At 37.1% G+C, this 24,631-nt stretch overlaps 1 protein-coding gene across 8 annotated transcripts in view; it reads right to left on the bottom strand.

The window, feature by feature from the left end:
- Positions 1 to 7,101: 7,101 nt before the first annotated feature.
- Positions 7,102 to 24,631, bottom strand: part of FRMPD4 (FERM and PDZ domain containing 4) — a 388,479-nt gene continuing 370,949 nt past the window's right edge. For all 8 annotated transcript variants that reach the window (XM_085559044.1, XM_077781595.2, XM_085559068.1 and 5 more), the window contains 9 exons: positions 22,638 to 22,757; positions 21,772 to 21,908; positions 20,404 to 20,530; positions 18,008 to 18,097; positions 17,231 to 17,413; positions 13,849 to 13,987; positions 12,204 to 13,265; positions 10,609 to 11,880; positions 7,102 to 9,481 (listed from right to left, as the gene is read on the bottom strand). In XM_085559044.1, the coding sequence (XP_085415170.1) occupies positions 8,130 to 9,481; positions 10,609 to 11,880; positions 12,204 to 13,265; positions 13,849 to 13,987; positions 17,231 to 17,413; positions 18,008 to 18,097; positions 20,404 to 20,530; positions 21,772 to 21,908; positions 22,638 to 22,757 (4,482 nt within the window). In that variant the 3' untranslated portion in view covers positions 7,102 to 8,129. The remainder of the gene's footprint in view (positions 9,482 to 10,608; positions 11,881 to 12,203; positions 13,266 to 13,848; positions 13,988 to 17,230; positions 17,414 to 18,007; positions 18,098 to 20,403; positions 20,531 to 21,771; positions 21,909 to 22,637; positions 22,758 to 24,631) is intronic.

Raw genomic sequence — 24,631 nt, 5'->3', positions numbered from 1 at the left:
AGACGCTGCAGTAAACGTTTAACTTTTTAGAAGGTAGGAACTGCTTTTAAAAGTAGAACACCTAATGAGAAGAAATAAGCATCCTTAATGAGAAACATACTCAATGCATTGCTTCTTAAGACGTAGTTTTCAAGTGCAAAATCTAAGTATCTGAAATATATGAAAGAAAACTGAGATCACAGTTACAAAAAGCCAAATTTCAGTATGATAAATAGCTTTTATTGAAGTGTCTAATTCAAGTAGTGTCTTGCATAGGTAGCAATACTTCAGATGCATTCATTCCACTTGTTGAAACTTGACTAAGTCATAAGGTACATCTGGCTGCTATAAGGTACATAGGCAGCAGAAGCTCAGCTGTACAATTAGCTGTAGTATATTTGTGCCCATTATTTGCTTGTAGAGGCGACCTGCAGCAGAAGCCCTAAAATGGTATTCAGTGGGGCTGGAAAACATTAAAACTTTCCACCAAAATATCCTGACTTTGGGCTAGAACTAAGAGAGGGAGCACAAGCAGTTTTCTCCTCTTACTGCAGAAAGCAGTTGAAGATAAGCTGGAGAAGTAAGCTCGAGTTTACTCACTTGGAGAATTTTGATCTTGGGGCCGTGTTTTCTCAAGGTTGCCAGTTCTTTGAGCCATTCATGAAGATTTCAATCAGAAATTGTGGCGAGGATGACAGGATGCTCCATTTCAGCAAAATGACAGATCGGGAAATTCTTCAGGCATCCATGGTGCCTGCATTGCCAACGCAGGGACAAACTAGATCCTCAGCTGCATCTGTGGCCATTTCATTGGCAATACAGATTTAAAATAAAACTGAATCCTTTGGCATCTCTTTCAGGAAAAAAAAAGAAAAAAACAGTCCTGGCCATTATGAAAATGGGGCTCCAATAAAGTGCTAAGATCACCTCCTTCCATGGGTATTGAAAGACTTATTTATATTAAGGATCTTCTACTTTATATTAAGCACTTATACTGAAATCAAACCCTGGAACACAGGCTAAAGTCTTCAGGTTGTTACCAATAATACTTAGATGCACCATTTTCAAATCTGTCCTCTATACAATCTTAGAGTGTAGCACATGAAAAAGAAGATTTACAAGGATGAATAAAGCTGTTGATGACATTTACTGTCACCCCAAGCTGTCATTTGAAAGGCATGAGCAACATGGGGGAATCTTGCAATGCACTGCCAAAAAGGATTTAAAAAACATATATTGTCTCTGAAGAGCAACTCAAAAAACATTGTAAAAACACCACTGTGTAACATCTCAGTGTTGCCCATTATCAAATTATTACATAAAAATGGGAGGGTAGTGCTTGTTGTTAGTAGTTCTCTGCACATCTGTGTTAGGGGCAACCATCTTCTTTTGAGGTTCTGTTTATGGTATGAAACAACAGTAATCTGTTTTATTATTATAATGGTAATTTCACATTTGTTGATACAGACTGCTGTCCCATTATCCTTTCTTGTAATCCATGGGTAGAATTGAAAACAGAGATTGGCCTTCAAGAAAGAAACATAACTTACCAGTACTTGGTCTACTTTAGGATGCACAGACTATAAATAAAGCTGTTCTGAGGGTACACCTACACCTTGTCCCTCCAGACTGCAGAGATTTTTTTCCTTTGCATTAACCATGGATGATGTATTCACACTGTTGTCATCACCTTTGACACAACAGCATAAAACTCCCCATATCATGCCATAAATTGTTTAAATGATCAGCCACACAGATATGGTCTCAAACATTGAAGCAAGCCCTGCTAATAGAGCTTGCAGAGCTAACAGAAATTCCTTCCTTTCAACTTTCAAATTAATATCCACAATTATCTACCAGAGGTTCTTGACTTTACCAAGTGTTGTGGCAGCTCTCAAGGCAGCTCACCAGAGCTGGCACAGTGCCTGGGGAGTGGTGGATATACTGCGGGTCAGTAACTCAGCAATCTCACAGAAGCTGTACACCCAGTTGGAAGTATCGATTCCTAAGTTTTATAGCAAATACTGAGACACCTACCATCCATCTAGATAACTGCTGGATCTGTAAGAAATATACATGGTCTGTATATTCTGAGATAGCCTGGACTACAAATATAAAGGGAGCTCTTTTGCTATTAAAGGTACAAAATAAAACATGTTTCTTTGAAGTTCAAGGGAAAGTGAAAGAAAGCATAAATAAATAAGTGATATTAAAGACACTACCTTCAGCAAAAATGATGGCTGCATCTTAAGAGTTGGCCTATCTTTGAAGAGTAAAGTCAAAAAAGGAATCACAGGGGTATGCATTTCTCTAATTTTCTAACAGAGAAAATTAACAACAAAGAATGTCACTTTTTTTGGAGAAGGAGAATCTATGAACACATGAAACACCAAATTAGAATTCCTGCAAGTGACTTGCCTGGCAGAAGGAAAGATCTTGATAAGCATAGCTCAAGGCTGTGACAGATGGTAAACAGACTTCATTAAGGGTAAGAAATATGCAACAAAAGATCAGACTGCTTCAGTTTGAGCAGGTAACTTGGAACAGACTGGACTGATGGTAAGGCCAACAATAACATCAACCCAAAAATCTAATCTACTTAATAATTTACATTTCATTCCATTACTTATAGGGCACAAGAGAAATAGGAGTGCTGAAAGAGTGAGTCTTTCTCCATCTGCAGCATGGAGAAAAGCATTTCTAGACTCAGATGAGTCAAATAGCCCACATTCCACAGGTAGCCACAAAGTAGATGAGTAGCAGCAGAAGTCTCTTTGAGAAAGGGAGGAAGTTTTGATATTAAAATTCTGCATCCTTCATCCCACCTTACCCTCAGCTGGGGAAACTGAAACTGGAGACACAGGGCCTGGAGGATGTCATAGGATAACCATTTCTGGGTGTGTCAAAATGAAAGCCATTCCCTGTGAGAAGGTGACAAGCATTTCAGCATGGCAAATATTCCCAATATTTTTTTTGGGGGGGTTTTTGCAGTTTTGGCCTCACAGATGAGAAGAAACTTCTTAGTCTCCCAGATGCCCTCTCATTCCACTTTTAAAAGTATGGTGAAAGGATCACATCGGTGCTTTATTTTGTAGAGGCACCTCTTAAACAGGTGGCAAGATATAATTCAAATCTCTCTAATCAAAAAGGCAAAAAGGCAGTCCTGAAAGAAGGCATGAACAAATGACAATAACTTAGTTGGCTGTTGAGAAAAGCTGAAATAGTTCAAGGTAACATCTGTCAAATGTTTTGAGAATAAGAGAAGACTGTGGCAAGTGCAGTTATCATAAGGAGTAAAGACCCCAGAAACATGAGCAATAAGGTCCACATAAACCCAGTGTAGCAGGACAACCACTTACAAGAAGGAATTTTAGAGCATTTTCCTAGTGGAGCAGGAGATATAATACATTCCTTTTGCCCTCTCTTAGATTTACAGGCTCAGAGTAAATAATTGCTTTTTTTCCAGAATGACAAAATGAGCTTTAAAATGCAATTAAGTATATCCTATTGCATAAAAATGTGCCACAGACTCTCTTGGTAAAGAAATGCATCTCAAAATCAACACTGAAACATTTACATTTGCTAGAGTACAGCAGGGTGTTAGGCTAGCTTGCCTTCCCTCCCACCCTTATGAAATCAAAGATTTGCTCCCAGATCTCATGTGCCAAAATTTGTTCTCCCCAGAATTCATTGCTTTACAGGCTCTAAAGGAAGTGTTTTGATTGCGTTTCATGAATTTCCACCCATCAGCATCTTCCAAATTCCATCAGTACTGACAGAAAATTTCAGATTTTACCTTGTGAACACCTATAGGAAAATTTATTTAATATTTTATTAATTTTATTTTAACTTTTTTATTTATTTTGGTTTAGAATTTAATGATTTGTGCCTCAAGCTCTCTATGGCTTTGGCTAAATCTAGGTCTGAAAACATATTAGGACTGTTCAACGGATAGTACAGTGGAAGATTTTTATCACCTTCTTTTTGTGCAGAACAGCTACTACTGAATTTTGAGTGGAAAATTAAAAATACTGGTTAGTGTTAGTGCCACATGTTCATCTCTAATCTATTTGTGACGTGAATCAAGTTTTCAATTTATAACAATTTAATGCTTAGTGCAAAGAGACTCTGGCTCTGGCTTCACCCTAGTGAAGCAAATTAATCCCCGATAAAATACTACTAAATTTAACTGGATTTCAGTGCAGTAATCAGGTATCTCTTTGATATAAATTGTGTTTAAACAAAGTTACTCAGGAATGCATTTCTCAGCTTTGATTAGTGTGCTAGTATGATTATTTCAGATGTCTGGTGAGCCATGAGGACATCAGGAAGAATTCTGGATCTTCTAGTGATTATGACTTGAAGGAGTACTAATGAAATAGAAGGAAAAAAGTGTAGGTATGCAGCTTTGTTTCTTAATGTCAAAATGGCAAACTTTGCCCAATTATTTTATAAAACAGCCTGAACTCAAGGACTCAAACATGAAGATGCCTGCCATTTGCCAAGTTAAAAATCATTAAACATATAGTGTATATAAACAAAAGTTTATAAAAGTGTTGTATTATATAGTATACAGATGACATGATATCCTTTAGCATTTTTTTACTGCCTTAGTGCAAGTAGGTACATACTGATGCCATTCCCTCATGTTATGAAGTTAAAATGTGCAATGAATGCAGGAATCAATTAGGATGCCACACAGGAAGATGAGGTTACCTTAATGCTCAAGATTAAGAGAAGCGAGCTTTAATTCAGCAGCAATTGATGTGCAATTGATATACCCCAGAATTAATAAAAGTTATGTCTATTATCATTCAGTACTCTCAGCTGGACAGGACAAGCTGAATCATACAATCTTAGAATCACAGAACTGTTTGGGTTAGACAGGACCTTTAAAGGTCACCCTGTTCAACCCCCTGCGATGGGCAGGGACATCTTCAACTAATGAGGTTGCTCAGAGCCCAGCCTGACTTTGAATATTCCCAGGAATGGGACACCTACCACCACTCTGGGCAATCTGTTCCATGCCTCACCACTCCCATAATAAAAAAAATTATTTCTTGTATCTGTTGTTCCAACCAATGATCTCTTTTTGTACTGTAACAGATCCTGCTAAAAGGCTTGTCCTCAACCTTCTTACAAGGCCTTCTTTAAGTATTGAAAGGTTGCAATAAGGTCCCCCAAAAGCCCAGTAGAAATATGAGAATACTTTCTGACAAAGGATGATTGTGAGACACTAACCTAATATGCCTGTGAATACATGTGATTCTAGGAGACTGCAGACAAATAATTTCCAGCAGCTGTACCGTTGTACAAAGCTCTCACAAGGCAGCACTTAAAAGCCTGCATATAAATCTGTATGGAGACATTATGAAAAGGACATTCACATGGTACCACATGGAGATATCTAAAGTCCTGGGGGAAGAAGAAAATGCCTTCTAAGAGATGTCTCAGAGAGCTTGGATAGATGATCCTATTTATCAAAACTGACACAAGAGCATGGTGGTAGTTTATGAAATCACACCATGGAGCCCAGTCAAGGGTGACCATGCTAGTCAGGGGCTGCAGCACATGATATATGAGGAAAGACTGAAGAAACAGGTTTTACTCAGTCTGGAGAAGAGAAGTCTTAGGGGAGACTTTAATTCAGCCTACAGCTGCCTGATGAAAGGACAAAGGACAGAGCCTGACTCTTCTAAAGGATGCACAGCAATACAATCAAAGGCAATGGATATTGTTGGAACATGGAAAATTCTGATTAGACCTAAAGAATTTTTTTATTTTTTAGTCATAAATACTTTCAAATATTGGAACTAGTGCCCAGAGAAATTGTGGGACATCTATGCTTGGAGGGTGCCCAATAAACCCTTTAAACAGCCCTGAGCAACCTGATCAGATTAGACCTGAGCTGGGGTTGAACTAGGTGAACTATAGAGAACCATTTAGATTTACAACCCAAATTATTCTATGATTCTATGAAAATGCATTAAAAAGCAGAGGATACATCTCTCCCTCCCTCCCCACCACCCCCCCACTTGTTAAACACAAAAAAAACCCCAAAAACAAAACCAAAACTAAACAAACAGGAAAAAACAAGTAGGAAATAACAAACAAACAAAAAGAGAGAGAGCAGTGACCATAGTTAACTTTAAGGAGCAAAATGAACATGTTTACAATCAGAAAAGTTCTTGAACATTAAGAAGAACAAAAATCTACTTACCTTTGAAATAAAATTAGATCAATTGAAAAGAAGTGGAATGAAAAGAAATGGAATGAAAAGAACTGGACTAAAAATGCATAAAGTGACATATTCCTACCTATAATCAATGCTTAGTTGTGAGAATCTAAATTTATTTTTGAAACTTATTATTTCTAAATCACTGTTGCCATTTTTATAAACTCAGAAAACCATCAAGGAATAGATACCAATGCAACAGCTCAGCTTGGTTTTTTCCCCCAGTAGTATTTGCATCCCATAGTATTTGCAGCACAAGAACAGCACTCACAGCCCCACTCCTTGGGCTTCCAGAACGAGAGCACTGAGTGTGAGCAGCACACAGGACAAGCTGCTGTCACCCACCAACAGTGTATGTCAGCCCACAGCCTACCTCTGAGTTACCCTCCAAAGTGGGTACATGCACTAAGTGAATTGGTCTCAGAAATCAGATTTTTCTGTTACAGACAACAGATTAATCTTCTGCTACTGTGTTTTTGAAGATGTTTCTTGCAGTCAGAAGGAAAGGCATGTTTGAAAGACTTTGTTTTATGAAGTGCAAGAAAGTTTCTTTTGGTTTAGTCATTTTAGTTCAGCACAGAAACCTTCACATGTGCTTCAAGTGAAAGGCTAAATTTTCAAAACAAGAGCAGTGATACCCTTTACACGTGGTGTTATGAGAAACAGGTGAAAGTTACCTACATCATTTTGGAGAATGGAGTCTGCTGCTCCTTGGTCACTGAGAAGTTCACCAGAAGCTCTTGTGAAAGCCTATTTGCCAGCCAGAACTGAGAGCTGTTGCTTTGGCTGCCTCTCGAATACAAGAGTACAAAATGTTTCCCAGAGAGGTTCAGATGGAAGAGATTATTCACAAATTGCCTTTGACATCACTCAAGAGAAGAACTGTCTCTAGCTGGAAATATTTCAGAGATATTTATTGTATTCTGAAAATTTCATTTTATTTCTAACTTATTTACAGTTAAACATTCAGAATCATAAAATATGAAGTATAAAATATTTAACAAAATAGATGCAGTCCGTGTTGTTCAGGTGCACCATAAATATATGATGAAACAGTAAACAGCATAGGAATTTTCTGATGGTCCTCTCTGTCATTTACCAGGGAAAAGGGTATGTAGACCTGCCTCATAACATTCTGGTCTGACCATTATGGCATCAATCTTTCTTTTCAGAGAGAACACCACCACCACTCTGGTTTCTGTGTCCTGAGTCCTCTACAGTTACCTTCACTGTCTAAAATGCCAACACTAAAGTTCAATACATCAGATCCCCTCTAAAGTTGGTATATTCATATATTCAATACATTTTTTTAAAATACAGAATTTCCTAGAAAAGAAGAATCAGGTAATTCAGTCCATATGAACAAAAGTCATTTATTATATATATTTTTTCTAGTAAGTTATAATAGTCTCTTGGATTTTAAATGTCTTTTTGCTATTTTCAATGCTTAAAAATTATAATTTTAAAACATTAAATATTGTGTTATATACATTATGATTTAATTAATCATTCTAAACATGGAGAATTCTCCAAGTGAAAACTTGGATGAAACAAAAAACAATTTCATTGACATAACAGGCTTTAGAAGTTCACTTCATACAACCATAAATTTGACTATATGAAAAATAGCCAAACATCAATTTGCTCCTATATGGGACTTTTTTCTATTTGTTTTTCTGATCTTGGGGAAAGGGGTTTTTGGCTGTTGTTTTTGTATAAACTGAAGGACAGATCTAGTCATCACTTTTGTCAATGTTCAGTATTTTAACTTTTTTTAATCTCATACCTATTTTATATAAAGTAACAAAATATACAGAGAAAGCTGAGTTTGTTACATTAGTTCATACACATACAGTAAATAAAATTTTTTAATGTATGGCTTTGCAAAGGTAGATTATGAAGTGACTTTTGTATTTTATTTGTTTAAAAGCATTTTAAGAGAACGTGTTAGTGTGCTTACAATAGCGGCCATGGTATTTGGATGTCGAGCCAAGAGTTTAATGCTAGGATCACCGGAGGTCTTGCCTGACACTGCTTCTGCAGCCCTCAGAAGACAAATGTAGTTTATCACAACCTCGTCTATCTTAGCTATAATTTCCTGCTGCTGTGTTTCAGAGTTCATGACTTTAACTAAACGCATGCAGGCTTCTGTTAAGCAACAGAGTACTTGAAAGCTGGAAGTCATAGCTAAAAGCATTTCCTCAGGGCTTTTATCAGCCATGGCCATTTTCCTGCAGGCACTTCCCAACTGTCTCGATTCCAAAGATAACAGTTGTTTGTACTTAGAAAGTTTAAGGTCATATGTTTCTGGATGTAAATCTTCTCTCTTGCCCATACTTGCTCGGACCAGTGAGAGTAGCTCATTGGCATCCTTTTGTGCTGCAATAAATCCATCAGGCATTGCATATGTCTTCTCTTTCATCACATTTATTTGTGTGATTCGTGCATCGAAGGCTACATCATTGAGATTCACATCAATTTGGCCACCTTGAGTGTCAGCACTGCTCTTCTCATGCTCATTGACTGCATCACGTGGGGGCTCAGCAGCTTTCGGGGACTCCACGACTTTCTGCTCGTTGTCACCGGACGACTGAGCAAGTGGTTCTGCAAGCTCACACAGGGTCTGTGGTTCGAAGAGATGTGAGAGCTGATGGCTGTCTCGGTCATCTTCCTCCTCATTGTCATCATTTCCTCTGCTGAGAAAGCAATAGCTAAAGGGGCCCCGACACCTCCAGGTGCTGCTGGTCAGCTTTCGCAAGGGCAGTGTTCGACACTGCTTGGAGTCCTTCTGACTGGTGCCTGTGCCTGAACACCTCTTACTGTCCTTCCTATCAGTGCTGACGTACACACAACTCTGAGAGTAACTTTTTGACAGCTTTTTACCCAGAGAAAATTCCACCCTTCTCTCCGATTTGGATTCATCCTTTTGGGTGGTGTCCAGGCATTTCAAGCTGGCTGTGGCTGCCTTCTTCTCAAACAGCATCTCAGTGCCTGCAGATCCTCTAATGCTGCTGCTGCTGCTGCTGCGTCTCAGCATTTTCTTGTTCTGCGGCATCCTGAGGCTTCCTCCTATCATGTCATATGGCCATAAACTAACTGTTGCCCCACAAGCCTGATTTACTTTGGGAATGTCACAAGAGTCTTCATTTTGACTTGGCACCTTTGATTCTGATAGCATGGATGATAGCATGATGGAGTCAGCTAGAGGCTGTCTAGGAAAAGCTGTAGGCATGCCTCCTTGTCTTCCCTTTTCAGGCTCTGTGAAAGCTACACTAGGGGTAGTAGAAGAGCAGACAGAATAATTAAGCATCACCCTGATAATATTCATAGGCTGAACTTTTAAACATCTTCTAACACTCAGTACAAATGGTTTCCTGGTATTTCCCAATGGTTTCTATTCCTCAAAATATTCCATCAAGAATTCATTACAAGTCTTTCCTATTTAACTAAAATGCCTTTTACAACCTGTCAACAAATTATAATTTATGAATAAGTAATTGTTCATTTCACTACAGCAGACTTAATTAAGAAAAGGAATAGCAAATTATGTACAAAACATCTTCAATCTCCCCTAATATATGGATTGCTTGTTTTCTATTAAATAATTTGATGAATAATTTCAGATTAAAATACTTTCTTTAGCTACACCTGAAAGAGTATGGAAAGATGTGTTCATGGCAATTTTGGTTTGGTTTTGTGGCAGTTTTTGTCAGAGAAAGATTATTCTCATTCTAAATCTTAATCTGTTCCACTTTTGGATTTTCATGCGTTCACACACTACTGTACTGCTACTTGTGGGTTGCAATCCAAGAAGAGGAAAACATTTAAAATCCAACTGAAAGAATTTCAATGCTGTCTCTGAAAACTGCATTTTTTGTAACTTTAAAGAAACACCTACTGTAAGATTATGAAGTAAATTCATGCTTAATAAGGTAGTTACATTTTCTTATTCTTAACATCTAGAGCTTTTTATCCATATTGGCATGTTTTTGACAACCTGCTAAAATAGACTATAAGATACCTAAGAAATGAATCAAAGGTTTTCCTCCCCTACATTAATATAACTTCTGAAGTAATTTCACAATCTAACAGGTATCTGGGAGTCAAGTGACTTAGGATTTTGGAGAGGCTTCCAAAGAGGCCTCTCCGTCAGTGTCCCTCCAAATATTATAACTGCAATGAGAAGTTTTTGAAAAAGTTGATCTTTGTATGCAGCTCATCAGAATGAGCTGTAAAAGTAAAATGAACAAATAAACTGAAGGTCTAAATCTCACTGTCTGCTATAGCCTGATGATGTAGTTCCAGATAAAGATAATAGAAATGTCTTACCTAGACCTCAACATGAACTTGTAGCTTTAAGAATAAACAGAAGAAACACTCTATTACTGCTGTACCTGTAGTTTCTTTAATCTTGGGGATCCGATGACATCCTTCTCTCAAAGTGCCGAAAAGTGGTTCAGCATTGATTGCTGAATGCACAACAGGCACCGTCATTCTGTGACACACGGCTTCAGGCTGCTGGTGCAGGTCCTTGAATGTCGTTCCATGGTTTGGAAGTATGGCAGCTCTTTCATCTGCTGGAACATAGGCAATGCCCTTCATTGATGGATCAGAGATGATGTGTTTACCATCAGAGGTACAAAGAGGGGATTCAACTGGGGTAGCACACGTGCTACTGCCTGTGCTGCATCCTGCATCCACTGAAGAGCACTGAGAGCTCTGCAGAGAAAAATGGCCTTCACTTTGCAGAGATGACATGCGCTTAGCCAAGTGATACTCACAAAGTCTAGCCACACTCTGCTCAGCTTCTGGAAGCTTTGAAGGATGGTCATCTGCAGATAAATCAGTATCTTCTGCATCATTTAGGTCTTTGGCTGAAGACATGGGAGTCATGTCTGACAAGAAATTTTCACCTTGGCTAAGCCCTGAGGTGTCATCCTGATCTACCTCAGGATGCACTTCACCCTTACAGTCCGTTTCTGTTTTACCAAGTACAGGAACTCTTGGAAAAGTCTTCCCATTAACTGTTTCTGGGCTTGGCTTATCTGCTGCCCCATCATCAGCAGCATACCATCTTTGGCGAAAGGCAGTTCTCTCCACATTAAAAGTGCTTAGGCGCTGGCTATCTCTTGCTGAAAGAGTTCCAAATTTAGCTTTTAGATCTTCATCAGACTCTGCTTTTTTATTTCCCTGTTGCTTTTTCACAGTAGCATTGCCATCAGAGGATGCTTTTACTTCACTATCTGTCATCTTATTTTTCCTTTTACTAGTGCAAGAATATACCAAGGATCCCATGTGCAATTTGCTAAAATAATCAGTGACAGATTTTGTTTCCATGGTCTCTGGCTCCATTTCCATGTTATCGGAATGAAGAATCTGCTTTGAAGGCACAACTTTTGACTGTAGCTCTGCATCCTGACCACCAGCCAAAGGCTGTGAGGGCTTCATGCCTGGCCCTCCAGCCTGATTCTTAGCAATAGGAAATTCAGTCTGCTCTTCCACAAGTGGTTGGTAGCCTTCACTTGTGGTCAAAAACATACGTGCAGTGTTTTCCGACTGTTTCTGTGCTGTGGCTAGTTCAGAGCTTTCAGTCATTTCAGAGGAATTTGTTTCATTGCCAGAATCTGAAGATGACTCAGGGCTATATGCTCGCAGGATAGCTACACCTGCAAGCCACAAAAAATAAGAGTCAATTAAATGACAGCAGCTGAGGCACCTGGATAAGTGACAAGCAAAAGGAGGTGTATTAGAGACAAAAATATTCTTTGTAAGAATATTCTGACTTTATTGCACAGTTCCCGAGACAGGTAGTTTAGTAACAGTGGTGGCTCCATTAAATATGAAATACGATGTATGAAAAATGATGGCAAAAAAATAAAAGGAAAACTAAAAAAAACCAAACCAACCCTCATGAAATGGAGTACTTCCAAACCTAAATGGATGAGATGAAATGATTTTCAATGAATAAATGTAACTATGGTGAAAGAACCTGAATTGTCATTCGTCTGCTGTTCCTCTGAAGCAGCCAAAGCTTCTAGTGCTTGAAGAGTAGAGACTACAGCATCATCTAGCCCCTTCTCACACTTCCCCTCTGTATTAGTAGGGACAGCATCGATAAGCGACACTGGAATGTCATCATTGCCTAGATTACTGTCTTGCTCCTTGTTGTCTCTAGGCTGTGTTGCTTGATTCTGAGAGTCTTCCTCATCAGAACTGTCCCTGAAACCAGGTGGAGGAGCAGCAATGGCCATGTTTAAGGTATGCAAAAGGAAATCATCTTCATTGTCATCACCTTCTGGAGGTGGAAGTGAAGTCAAATCAATAATGTCATCACTAGAACCAGAAAGGCTGAGAAGAGCAGGCCTATTGATTTCTCCTACCATAATATCTTCTTCACAGCTCACTTCATCTTCATCTTCGGCATCATCTGTGTTTTCTGCATAACAGATATCATGCAGCAAAGGCTCTTCTATCCCTTCTGCAGCTCCAAATATTTTACCATCGCTTATAGTTGCGTAAACAGAGTTTGCAGCAAACTGAATGCTTTCAGCATCTGGTGACAACTCCAGGCCTTTAATGTCATTGGCATTACTAAGGTAAATAGCTCTTTGTTTTTCTAATACTTCTGGACTTTCATCCAAAAGCCTTTCATAGCCAAGAGTCTGGGGACTGATACCATCCAAGTTGGGATCTCCAAATATAAAAGAAACTTTTGCTCCCCTGGGAGAATCCTGTGCTTTCTTGCTAGGTTCCAAACCTGAGAGTGACAACAGTGAAGGCTGGTTAAAATTTCTGCTTTCTTCTGTTTCAGCAGGGTCATTTTGCTTGGCCAGATGCTGATCAAATCCACCTGAATTATAAGTATTTTCTATGTACAGATGTCTGTGTTCTTTTTGACATAACAGACTTTCAGAAACATCTATAGTCTTCTGCTTTGGATCAACAAAGGACATTTCAGCCTCCTGATCTCCTTCAGCCAGGAAAGTGGTAGTTTTTGGTATACAGTTCCACTCAGAAGCAAGGATATTATGCTTCCCTCTATTTTCAGGTCCTATAGCAAGGTGAAATAAAATCAACATTGTGAAATCAAAGAACGAAGTCAAGTAATTTGTAAACAATTTTTTGATGCTAAGTATTAAACACTGAATAGGATAGCTGAGTCATCAAATACTTCAGAACAGTGTTTTCAAATTCACTTCTGTTCTAAGTTAAATACCTGTTGACTTAATGACCTAAAGTTTAACTGGTGCTTCTGTGCCATAAAACAAATCTAAACCTCAATTAGCTACAAATGCTATTCCAGGCATAGTAATACAAAAGCAGCTGGTTTCTACAACACCATATGTATTCTGACAAAAGATATATGCATATAAAATAATAACACTCACAGGAAGTGTGCATCTGTCTACTGGAATATTAAGGAAATTTGATACATGGTTTATTTTACCATGGAGATGCTACCATAGGCTGGGTATTGGAATACTATAAAGCTGAATTGAATACTGTGGTGCTAGATCTGAGCCAGCAATCAGATGTCATTTGACACAGCTTTCTATTTATCTGGAGGTGCTCTGGCTTAAGTTAGTTTCTGCTTTATACACTGGACTGCAGGTAACATACTGTGAGATAAATACCTGTTTCTCGGCTCCCTGCATTTTTCTTGTTGGCCATGTTAAATATTGAACGCCTTGAGTCAACCAGCAGTCTGTAGTACCCAGCTGTTAGGCAAGCAAGATTCATTGCATCTGATGACTCCATCAGAAGAGTAATAGGCTAAGAAGAATACAATCAAGTTAAGGCTGTTCCTCCTCAATTTGTTTGCCTGTCGACAGTACTATTACATCAGAGCAAAAGTAACTACATCACAAACACCTCATTGAAAAATACACATGAGAGAATTTATTTTCCTCACTACAGTATCAAACAGTATAAAAAGCTTAGTCAAGACTGGAGTTGTAGTAAGGTAGAAGTCCAACTAGACATTTTAACAACTGATTGCTCTGTTTCTGAATGAAGCTAACTATTTTAGGACTCTTGCTCCATCTTTTTCTTGCATAGATATCTTACTCTGGCAAAAGCACTATTTAATGTTACTCTGAATATGCCCAGGGTGAAGAACCTGGTACATTAGGTGCTGGAGTCTTGCAGTTGTATAGGAATCTGCTGCTTCCCTGAAAATATGGTGCACTAAGTAAATGCAAAGAAGCATGACGGGGAAGCAAACAGCCAAGGAAAGTTGAGCTTCATAAAATATAGCAGTCAGGTTAAAGCTATCATGACACTGCAAAACAGGGACAGGTTAAAAGATTTTAGTGTTTGTGGCCTGGTGTGACTGAAAAGACAAGTGGTGAAAAAATAAGCAGATAAGCAGAGACAAAGAGATCAGAGAAAGATCACCAGAATGGTGACCAGCAAAGAAAACAAACACAGAACACTAAAAAAAAAAAAAAAAAAAAAAAAAAAAAAAAAAGACAATCCTAGCAAAAAGTGAGACCTCAGAGCTTTGAAAAACTGTGGCTGCCAGGACAGCAAGCATCAAACTCGAGACATCCATGTGAAACTTACTTTAATTAATTTTTCTTTTGCCATTATGTATACATTTTCTTGCCTAAAAAATTTTGTTCAAGTCTCTCTAGCTTTTAATACCAAAAACCTTTCTCCTCAAATGTAATTTATTAAAGTGGCTAGCCTCTACAACTCCTAGACAGGAAATAAAAATGAAGCCCTTACCATGATGCATAGATAGAAATCAGACCACAGACAACCCATCTTATCACTCACAGTTTGTAGTGACTCATAGTACGTGGACATTTTTGACAATTTATCATAATTTAGCATGCAGAGCCCACTGTCACAAGATGGATGCAAGGACCTATATCATTCATTCCAGGAGGAATGTCACATGCAACAAGGATAACTGTCCAACCTACTCAACTCTTACTAGTAAAAAGACAACTGATTCTGATGGAAGCTGTGGCCAAAAGTGATGATCAGAGCTTACTACCAAAGCTACAACAGGTCCAATGAGTTTTTAAAAGCCTGTACTACAGCATCTTGGGCCACAGTATTCCAGGTGCCCCGAATGTTGTATAAACTGTTTTCAGCAACTTGGAAAAATGTGTGATGTTTTTTTTTTTTGGTTTTTTTTTTTTTTTTGCTTTAACCTATTTTTGCTACAGCTTGGGCTTCTATTCAATACATGCTTCTTTCAAGGTATACAACTATAGCTATTATAGTTACTATAAATTATTAAACCTACAGCATATTACTTAATCTCTTCTTTTGAGCAACTATTAAAAACCAACATTTGAAATGCTACACTCCTCTAAATTTTTCTGCAGTGATTGGCAGAAATTGATGAACTCTGCAGAACTCTCAGATTGCTGAAAACAATTCTGTGAAGTACTGGTACTCTGCTGAAAAATTCTGTGACAGCTAAACTTTTATTGCATGCTTCTGCCAAGTGAAACATGTTTCAGAACAGATTTAAAGAAACAAAAATAAAATAAAAATCTGAACTGTCTGTTCACTAAAAAAATAAGATCATATATAACATTCAGAAGATGTATATATGAACCTGCTACTTGAGGGTAAGTGAAAGGATGAAAACATCATTGAGAATATCTACCTGTGTGTGCCTGCATCTCCTTCACAGGACATGGTCACAACCCCTTACTTGTGCCCCACAGAGAGGCAACTTTTTGTCAAATTCCACCCAGAGCCTCCTAGATTTTTATTTTATAGTCAGACTCTCTGGGTTTAAGATCATGTGTTGAAATGCAAGGAGATGGGGATATGCACAATTAGCAATAAAACAGCAACCATATTATAATATACAACATAAGACCATGGTAATACAGAATACTACGGCATACTGTGATGCATATTACATATGGGCAGATGGGAAGGATTTAATTTCTGTATTACTTTTCCCATCTGTAAAAAGGTGATAATAGCTTTCTTACAAGAAGGCTATGAGTTTAGCACAGTAATGCAGGTAAAGCAGCCTGATATCCTTAGGTGTTACCACTGTTAAGGTGAAAGTGATGCTGTGTTCACCAACCTGTAAATTTCTCTTAAATTGCTGTCAAAGAGCATCTAGATTACTTTATAACAATGTTTCTTTCATTACTTTAAATACAGAGAAACTGTTCCAGGTCAATACACTTAAAGCACTCAAAGCAAAAGCCTAGTAAAATATTCCTCATGTGTGCTTTTTATGTATAGCTGGGTAAGCAAAAAGAAGTGTTAGGTTTTATTTTTTTAATCAAATATTTAAGTTTCAAATACAATGAGAACTCTACCTTAAATCTCTGGTTATTCAGATTAATGCCCTAGAAAGTCTATGAAGCCTTTCACTCCAAGCCAAATAAAAATCAGGACTAAAAACAACTAGGACAGTATAACATACAAAATTCCACTCATTCTGCCACTAGATGCTACACAGATGCAGAGTGCTAAGTGATATTTAAAAGAAATTAAATTACTATAGGTAGATGATGACATATGTGAATACCAAACTGGAATTATAAAGATCAAGAAAAAACACCATTCATTGTTACAGTTTATTTAACTGGAAACTGTTACGTGGTTACTTGCAGTAAACTTTGTGGATATAATAAATCCATTTACAGGGGATGCTGGTCCCATGCAGCTGGCAATTCTTTACTGGTAATGTTACTGTATATTACATTAGAAGTAGCTTCAAAAGAAGGTCAGTTTCATCATCACCTTTTCTTACCATGGAAATCCATGAAGACATTAAAAAAAAAGAGGCTCCTGGGGGTCAGCTGAGAGAAAAATCAAAGTAGAATGCAGGTTCTGGAAAACACCAGCCTAATACACTGTAGGCCCAACCTGTATTATAAATGTACTGTGACCAAAAAAGAGCTGAAAATGTACTTTCAGAGTACTATTGGCATGAAAATATTCAGAACAGCATAGTTTAATCTAATACTCAAAGAGAAAAGCATTATTAAAAGATGCTATATCAACACAAATCAATAACAAACTTACTTTTACGTCTAAGACATGCAGCTCAACTCTAACATTGCTTTCATCTTCTGTAAACATCTCAATTCTGTTCACGTGGCTGAAGTCTGCCAGGAGAGCCACAAGATTTGTTTTGGTGTTTATCACATGGCTGATTCCGTACCGCGGCCCTACTAACAGAGTCACTTCTGAACGCTTTTCTCCCTGCTTTAGCAGAAAAAGAAAGAAAACTCAAGTAAAAACCATGATAGGTACTGCATAGTGACAGAAATCATCACTCCCTTCTTTCAGTTACACAGAGTTACATTTGCACGGCATTTCTACATTAAAGATTATTATGTTTTCACTAGATAGATACGATACACAAGAGCATACTTAAGTAATAATTTTTAAAAAAGTAAAGGAATTTCTTGCTGTATGTTGATTGCACTCTAGATTTTAGGTGGATAGTTAGATGGACAGACGATGGATGGACTCTGCTTCTGTTAAAAGAAAAACTTGGTCATTAAGATTTTTCCAGACTAACAGTTTTAGCATTCAATAGATAATTGGATGGTGTTATTTGCTAAGAAAGTGCTATCTATCTCCAAATTCCCAGTACAATTTTTATTATGAAATATATGCTATTTTCAAGATTAAAAGAAACAAAAAGTGATTTGGTTCAATTAAAAATTATTTGAAAGCATATGAATAGAACTTAAACTTCTAAAGAAAATTATATGATCCAGCTTTTGAAAATAAAAAAAGGCATCAGATTAAAAAAAAAATCAAGAGAAGAGACTATTTTAAGAGAAATGTTACCACTAGTGTTGCCTTGAAGACACGCCCTCCATATAATCGTAGATCACTGAGGAACTTTAGATAATGCACCTTGGCTTGCAGAGCAGAGAGCTGAGAAAGGTGAAACAGGGATAAGAGGTAGTTGTGGAAATCATTACATTATAATAAAATTCCAAATGAAAATATATTTGTGTAGTATAAAGAGAATGGTCTGCAATAACAGCTCTTTGGAGCCTGAAACTAAATCTTGAGATGCTTGAGCATCAGATGACGTGAAACAGTCTCATTCTTAAAATTAATATCTTGCTTGTTTAGTTAAAATGCACTGAGGACTTGGGAATGGGCTGATCAGAGCACTTCAAGAACATCCTAACTGCTTTAATGGAGGGAAAACGTTAAAGTACTCAGATTAAACATCTGTTCACTGAGGGATTTCAAGGCTAAAACAGCAGCTTTCCATTCATAAATTCCATCAGTTCTTAAATGTTTATATACCTATACAGAGAAAGAGAATGAAGAATTTGCATTTGTCAGCTATGTATTTTACATTTTGCTAGGTACTTGTGGTGTTGGGCATATTATTCCACTTTTTTACTTTATTCCCTACTTTCTAAAATAACACTCTTCCACTATACTCAGCAGGTAATAAATCAGAAAGCTAAAAACAGCACATGAATACATATGATCAAGTCATGTAATATATGTCAGAATTTGTCTCCTCTTTTTCTCCTCTGAGCTTAAACTATCTACTTAAAAAAGAAAACTTGGAAATATTTTATGAGACAGAAGGAAAACAAGAAACAGTTAATTTCACCAGTCTGAATCCAAACCTTAAACTTCCCTTGTGTAAATCCTTGCAACTGGACGTTTAGAAGATAATACAAAACAGTCTCATATAATTTGCTCGTTTCATTCCAGTCACTGGATTTCTAATTCAAAAATCTTATTTAATCTTGAGCAGCATTTTAAGGGCTCCTATCCTAAATTTTTCTTAGACAACATGGAGGAAATGGATCCAAAGCAGAATGAACAGTGGCAATTCTTTGCCCTTTGCTGCACCAGGTGTTCACTTGGTGCAGAAATACACAAGGGTTGTAAAAAAACAGGAGAATCCTGAGAATTACAAGATTCCCTTCATGAAAAGGAATAGAAGACCCCTGAGAAAGAAATGAGTCAGTTCCTGTGGTGGTACCTACAAGTAAAAAGGTGATGAAAAGATGGTTTCTTTTTAAGACCTACCTGCTAAGAAAGCAGGTTGGCACACATGCATTTCCAAAGCTCAAATAAAAAAGAATGAAGCAAACCCAACAAAGTCTGCTTGCTTCAGGAAGGAACTGTTGCAATACCTCTAACCAAGAACTGATACTGGTATGCCACTGTAAGACATATTTCACACTGGTAAGGGCCGCAGCAGTGATGGCTTCCAAAATAAATCCAAATTTGTACTACCAAAATATATAATAAACAATTGGCATAATTTAGCTTTGGTTTCAGAAGCATAGGAGACATGCACTGCTTCAGCTATGTTCACACTCACGATGTGTTCTGAAACCTCCAAGCAGGATTTCTGCTGATGACAATGAGCCTTAGCTCAGGCACCAGCTGTTTTGATGTTTTTTTGGTTCAGAAACAAAGTGTCATGAAGCAGGATTCAGCTCATTTTATGCCTCGGCTAGTTACTCTCAGGTTCTTTCTATAGTCCATGAAGAGACATAAGCATTTCTAGGACACAAGCAATCTGACCTATTTCTCTCCCTGAATGTGGGATGGGATGAATGGCTCCCTGGAAGTGCCTATTTCTCTCCATTGACTACACATGAGAAGATGACCTGCACTAAGAAACCACATTAAGGTGTCTACAACCAGACTCAGCTGCATGCATGTAACAAAGGCATTTCTCAGAGACATTGTCTTATCCATGTTTTTTCCAGCTGAAGTGAAAGTTTAGTGCTAAGAAAAGTATTTTACAACAGCAAGGAAGGTAATTTACTGCAAGAAACATCATCTATCCAGTTAGATCATGGCCAGTGAAAAGTCTTTCTCTACAGTGTAATAAAGAACAATCTGAAAAACAGCATTTATGTTAGATGACAGCGTCAGAGTGAAAACAAAAACTTTCCTAGCAAATCTGCCATTCATAGAAAGTGCAAGTTAATTAAAAAAATCTATATATGGTTATCATATATGAGATATTAATAACCAGTTCTCTGTCATTCTCAAGAAAATAAGATAGTTTCGCTGGGAAATAATTAAGTATTTTTAATAGTTCTTGGCTATGTTGCACCAGCACCCAAAGTTACATCTCTGCAAATAAAGTGGCTAGGTGTTTCTCCAAAAGATTAGCTTTAAATGTGTCCCATGCATGCCATACTTTTGTTCTTTAAAACATATTTTCCATTAAGATGCAAATGCAATACCTTTTTGCCTGGAGGAACTAGGTTTTGATTTGCTTTGACAAGGTGGGAAAGTGCTTTCTTTATGTTCTTTTCCTTCATGCTTTGCAGCACAGCAGATGGAAGAAAAGTCTCTAATCCCCATTCTTTTCTGTAATAAAAGGCATATATTTAATTTCACATTCCTGTGATGATTATTTATCTAAAGACTGGTGACTACGATGCCGAGTGAATGATTACCTGAAAACAGAAGGAGAGTTGATCAAGTCCAGAGTTTTGCAGTAACATGTTATTTCCAAAATTTAACAATTTATTCCTAATGGTATTTTAAAATGTTAAATAATCTCTTTTCCACCCCTTCCATCTCTTCAGTCATGCCATTCAGAAAAGAATGTTTAAGTTTGATATCTAAAGTCTATGTTAAACACCACTTAATTACAATGACAAGCATGATTGCAGAATTAAAATAGCAGATAATTTAATAATGCAATGTCATATTTAATTTTATTTTATTGGTTTCTTTTAGAACATGGAAATCAGAGCCTTTTTATTGTCACCTTTATGTTTGGAGGTCTGGGGGGAGGGCTGGGTCATCCTCAAATGCAACCGGTTTGCCTCCATTTACCAAATTCTTTTTCTGCTTGAAGCACAACCTTTGACAGAAGACTGACTTCACTTGTAAATCACTACTTTTGCAGATTCATTAATAAGACAGGATATAACATTGTCTTCAATGTGATGGATAAACTCTTCAAAACAGAGTGTGTAATAGTTATTGTTTCTATTCTGCAAGCAAACTAGGCAACAGCAACAAAAGTTTTGGGACTTGGGGTTTTTATTTTGTTGTGGGGTTTTTGTTGCCCTGTTTTTGTTTTTTTTTTTTTTTTTAAATCCAAGCTGATATACACACATTTGCACTTTTCAATGTTTCTTTTTCATTGTAGTTATATATATGTATATGTAGTTATATATATATATGGTGTCTAACATAAGACAGGTGCGTACTGTAGTACTTCTGCATTTAAGAAATACTAGAAAATCCAATCTATGACCTACTGTCCTCTGAACCAAGCAATAATCTTAATCTAACTATAATAATCTTTACTAAAACTGTAGGATACAGACCATATAAACTTAGATCTTAAGTCACTGAAAGCAAATGAGCTAATTGTATTTACAGTCTATTTCACATGCCCAAATAGATGATCAAAAGGTAAACAGATCAAAAGGACAAAAAGGCACCACTCTTAACATATCTGAATTAATTTCAGTGACAAATATTAAATCTAAAGTGGTGCATGCATACAGACATACAAAAGAAACAACCTTAAATAATCTACAAGTTACTCCTAATGTTTCACTTTTAAAGAACACACAGCATTCTCAACTTACTCTATGTATTTGAGGGAGATTTTCTGAGTTTGCTTTGTGGTCACAGTTGCAATATACATTTGCAATGCAGCCAGTCGCAGGGCAATGTCATATTTCAGTTCTGGTCCAAATCTTTCCTGGACCACATCATTACAGCTCTGCCAAAGAACCAGTAGAGGGAGCATTACGTTAAAAAATCTTGCACTAAAAATAAATTATCGTTATTTTTCTTTTTCTTCCTTTTTTTTTTTTTTTTTTTTTTTTTTTAATTAACACTCCATGAAAAGTGACCCTTAACTCAGAAGGGGACTCTGTTTTCACTTTTAAAGGTGTCAGAAATTCATGATATGGACACTAATGAAGAATATCAGTACTTCTGACAAAGAGCAAAAGGTATTTTTATTTTCACTAAGCTCTCTTCAGCCTTCCTGGAGAGAAGACTAATCCTCCATCACAAAGAGTGCTTGGAGGGGGTCAGTATATCTTGATTTAGGATAGCAGGATTCCACTTGGGGAGATACTTAGGAGAACCACCTTCCTTGTACATCAGTTTTCCCATCCCCTTTACTGAACATCATTTCTGTCTGATATTACAGTACCACAAATAAGTATTAACAATTAATTCAGCTTCACTCTTCTCTAAAGCCAAGTATATTTTGGAAAGGTATCAAAGCATTACTACTTGGAGAGACTTATGAAGAAAGAGGACTTTGCAGATGATAGAGACTTGCACGTTCCCCAAGTGCATTCACTGGTTTTATGCTGCAGTAATCAAAGCCAGGATTTACTGCAACCAAGCTTTTTTATGTGAAGATGTAAATTTATATATAGAGTAAATGTATTTTTTTATTCTCCTTTACACTAGCAATGGCTGTGCTTTCACTTACCTGTACATAGAGATATTCAAAAGCAACTGGATCTCTTCTTAAAAGATCAATGGGATCCTTTGGGACAAAGCTAATCCTGAAAAGACATCTCATCTTATGCGAGCCTGGCCTTTGGGTCACCTAGAACAGTGCAATAATAATATTAGGGACTGGCAACCCTGGTAGAGCAATGGGGTCTATAGTCTTGGGCAATGTTGCCCTACTTCAGAGCCCTGTGGTAGCAGGAAAAATAATTCTGCCCAAAAAAGAGCTTTGCCATGGGCTAGTTTTTAGGTTCTTCACCTAAGAACATTGTATATGTAATCTTATGGAAGGACTTTTAGACTCATACAGGCATGACTGCCTGATACAACTCATCCTCAAAGCAGCAGGATTCACTCAAAACCAGGGTGAAACAACAGATAAAACATCTTAACAAAAACCATCCAAGTGAAATGCAAACTGAATTGAGCTTCAGCAGGACTAAAATACATAAAAGAGAAGAGTTAGGTGTTTGGGCATAGTTCACATTTTATTAGGCTGTCTGAGAACACAGGTGAGGCCCAACTTGACAGCTATTGCTCTCACTTTCTTTTGCTTGTTTTAATCCATTAGTCAAATTGAGAGAAATTAGGTCTTTTTCCTGGGTTGTTCTGGATTGAGATCTACTCGATAACTTCTGACCGAGATCCAATGCATTAAAAAATGTAAAAGTCTGCTTTTTGTGTTGGTCAGCAAAACTTTTTTAAGCATCTAACTCTCTAATCTCTAATCACAGAAGACCACTGCCTAGCAAAGGAGTAATTGGATAACAATCCAAACTCACCATTGTAAGTCATGGTCAGCAGCAACATTATAATGGAAAATTAAAATAGTGCTGTTTTTACTGTAACTTCAAAGAAGAGACCCTCAGAATTAATGTAGTTTATGTAATTTATTCATTAGGCTAATGTAGTTAGAGAGTTAGGGTACTTTAAAATCAACGTATTTACTTGACAAAACTGTAGTTTTAAAAATCTCCAATAGAAGTCTCTGTCTTGCTCAAATAATTTTCAAAAGTTCTATTATTGCACATTGTCTCACCTCTTTCCTAAGTATATAGACATACTCTGTACATATTTATAAAAGTTCCAGATGGTTTATTCTGATCTTTCTGATTTCAGTGAGAATTACCAATGACTTCAAGGAGATGGCTGGGCTAAGAGGACAAGTGTTGAGTATTTCTGGATATTGTTCAATCACTGAGTAGCTTGTACCCACAAGAAAAGAATGCTAACGTGGCAAGGGCAAGTGCTTAAACGTTAGAAAATGCTAGAAAGACTGTTATCTGTTAAACTAAGCTCCTTCACACAATTACACAGACTCTAGTTATAATTACAGGAATTCTGTCATTTAAATTAAGTAATTTTCCACTTCTAAGATTCCATTTCTCCTTTTTCCTTCTTTTTCAAATTTAACTGAAATAAAAAAAAAAATACTAATGTTCTCATGAAACACAGAAATATAATAGAAAAATTTCAGGCTAAAAAATTTGGCAAAATTATAAGCAGATAAAATCAGGGTACTCTGCTGGTAACTGTGAAGAAACTTTAACTTTAGTCACGCTTCCCTGATCCAAGGAAGAAAGTCACACCAACATTTTCTCTGCCACATTTCATCATCAATGAAGTGACATAATGTACCTCTGTGTAAACAAGCCAAATTTAACTTCATCAGAAAGAGGATTATTCCCTGTCACAGAGATACAGCTCTGTGTAATCAAATTGGAACAAAATACCAAAATAAAGCTTTTAAAGAAATTTAGGCAGACTCTGCTTCTCGGAATTGTTACCATGGATTTGCCAGCTGTTGGGTATGTTCACTAGCTGAGCCTTGTGTGAGACCAAAGGCATTTTTCAGATTTCAATCTGACTTTTTAATTCTTAATGTTTTTGAAAGGTTCAATGAAATTTTATAACACTTTTATAACACAAAATTCCTGTGAGAACCTTATTTTTACAATCACATCTAAATAT

Source organism: Lonchura striata, chromosome 1 (assembly GCF_050655825.1).
Source record: "Lonchura striata isolate lonStrDom1 chromosome 1, ASM5065582v1, whole genome shotgun sequence".
Taxonomy (NCBI): Eukaryota; Metazoa; Chordata; class Aves; order Passeriformes; family Estrildidae; genus Lonchura; species Lonchura striata.
This window is presented reverse-complemented; position numbering and strand designations above follow the sequence as displayed.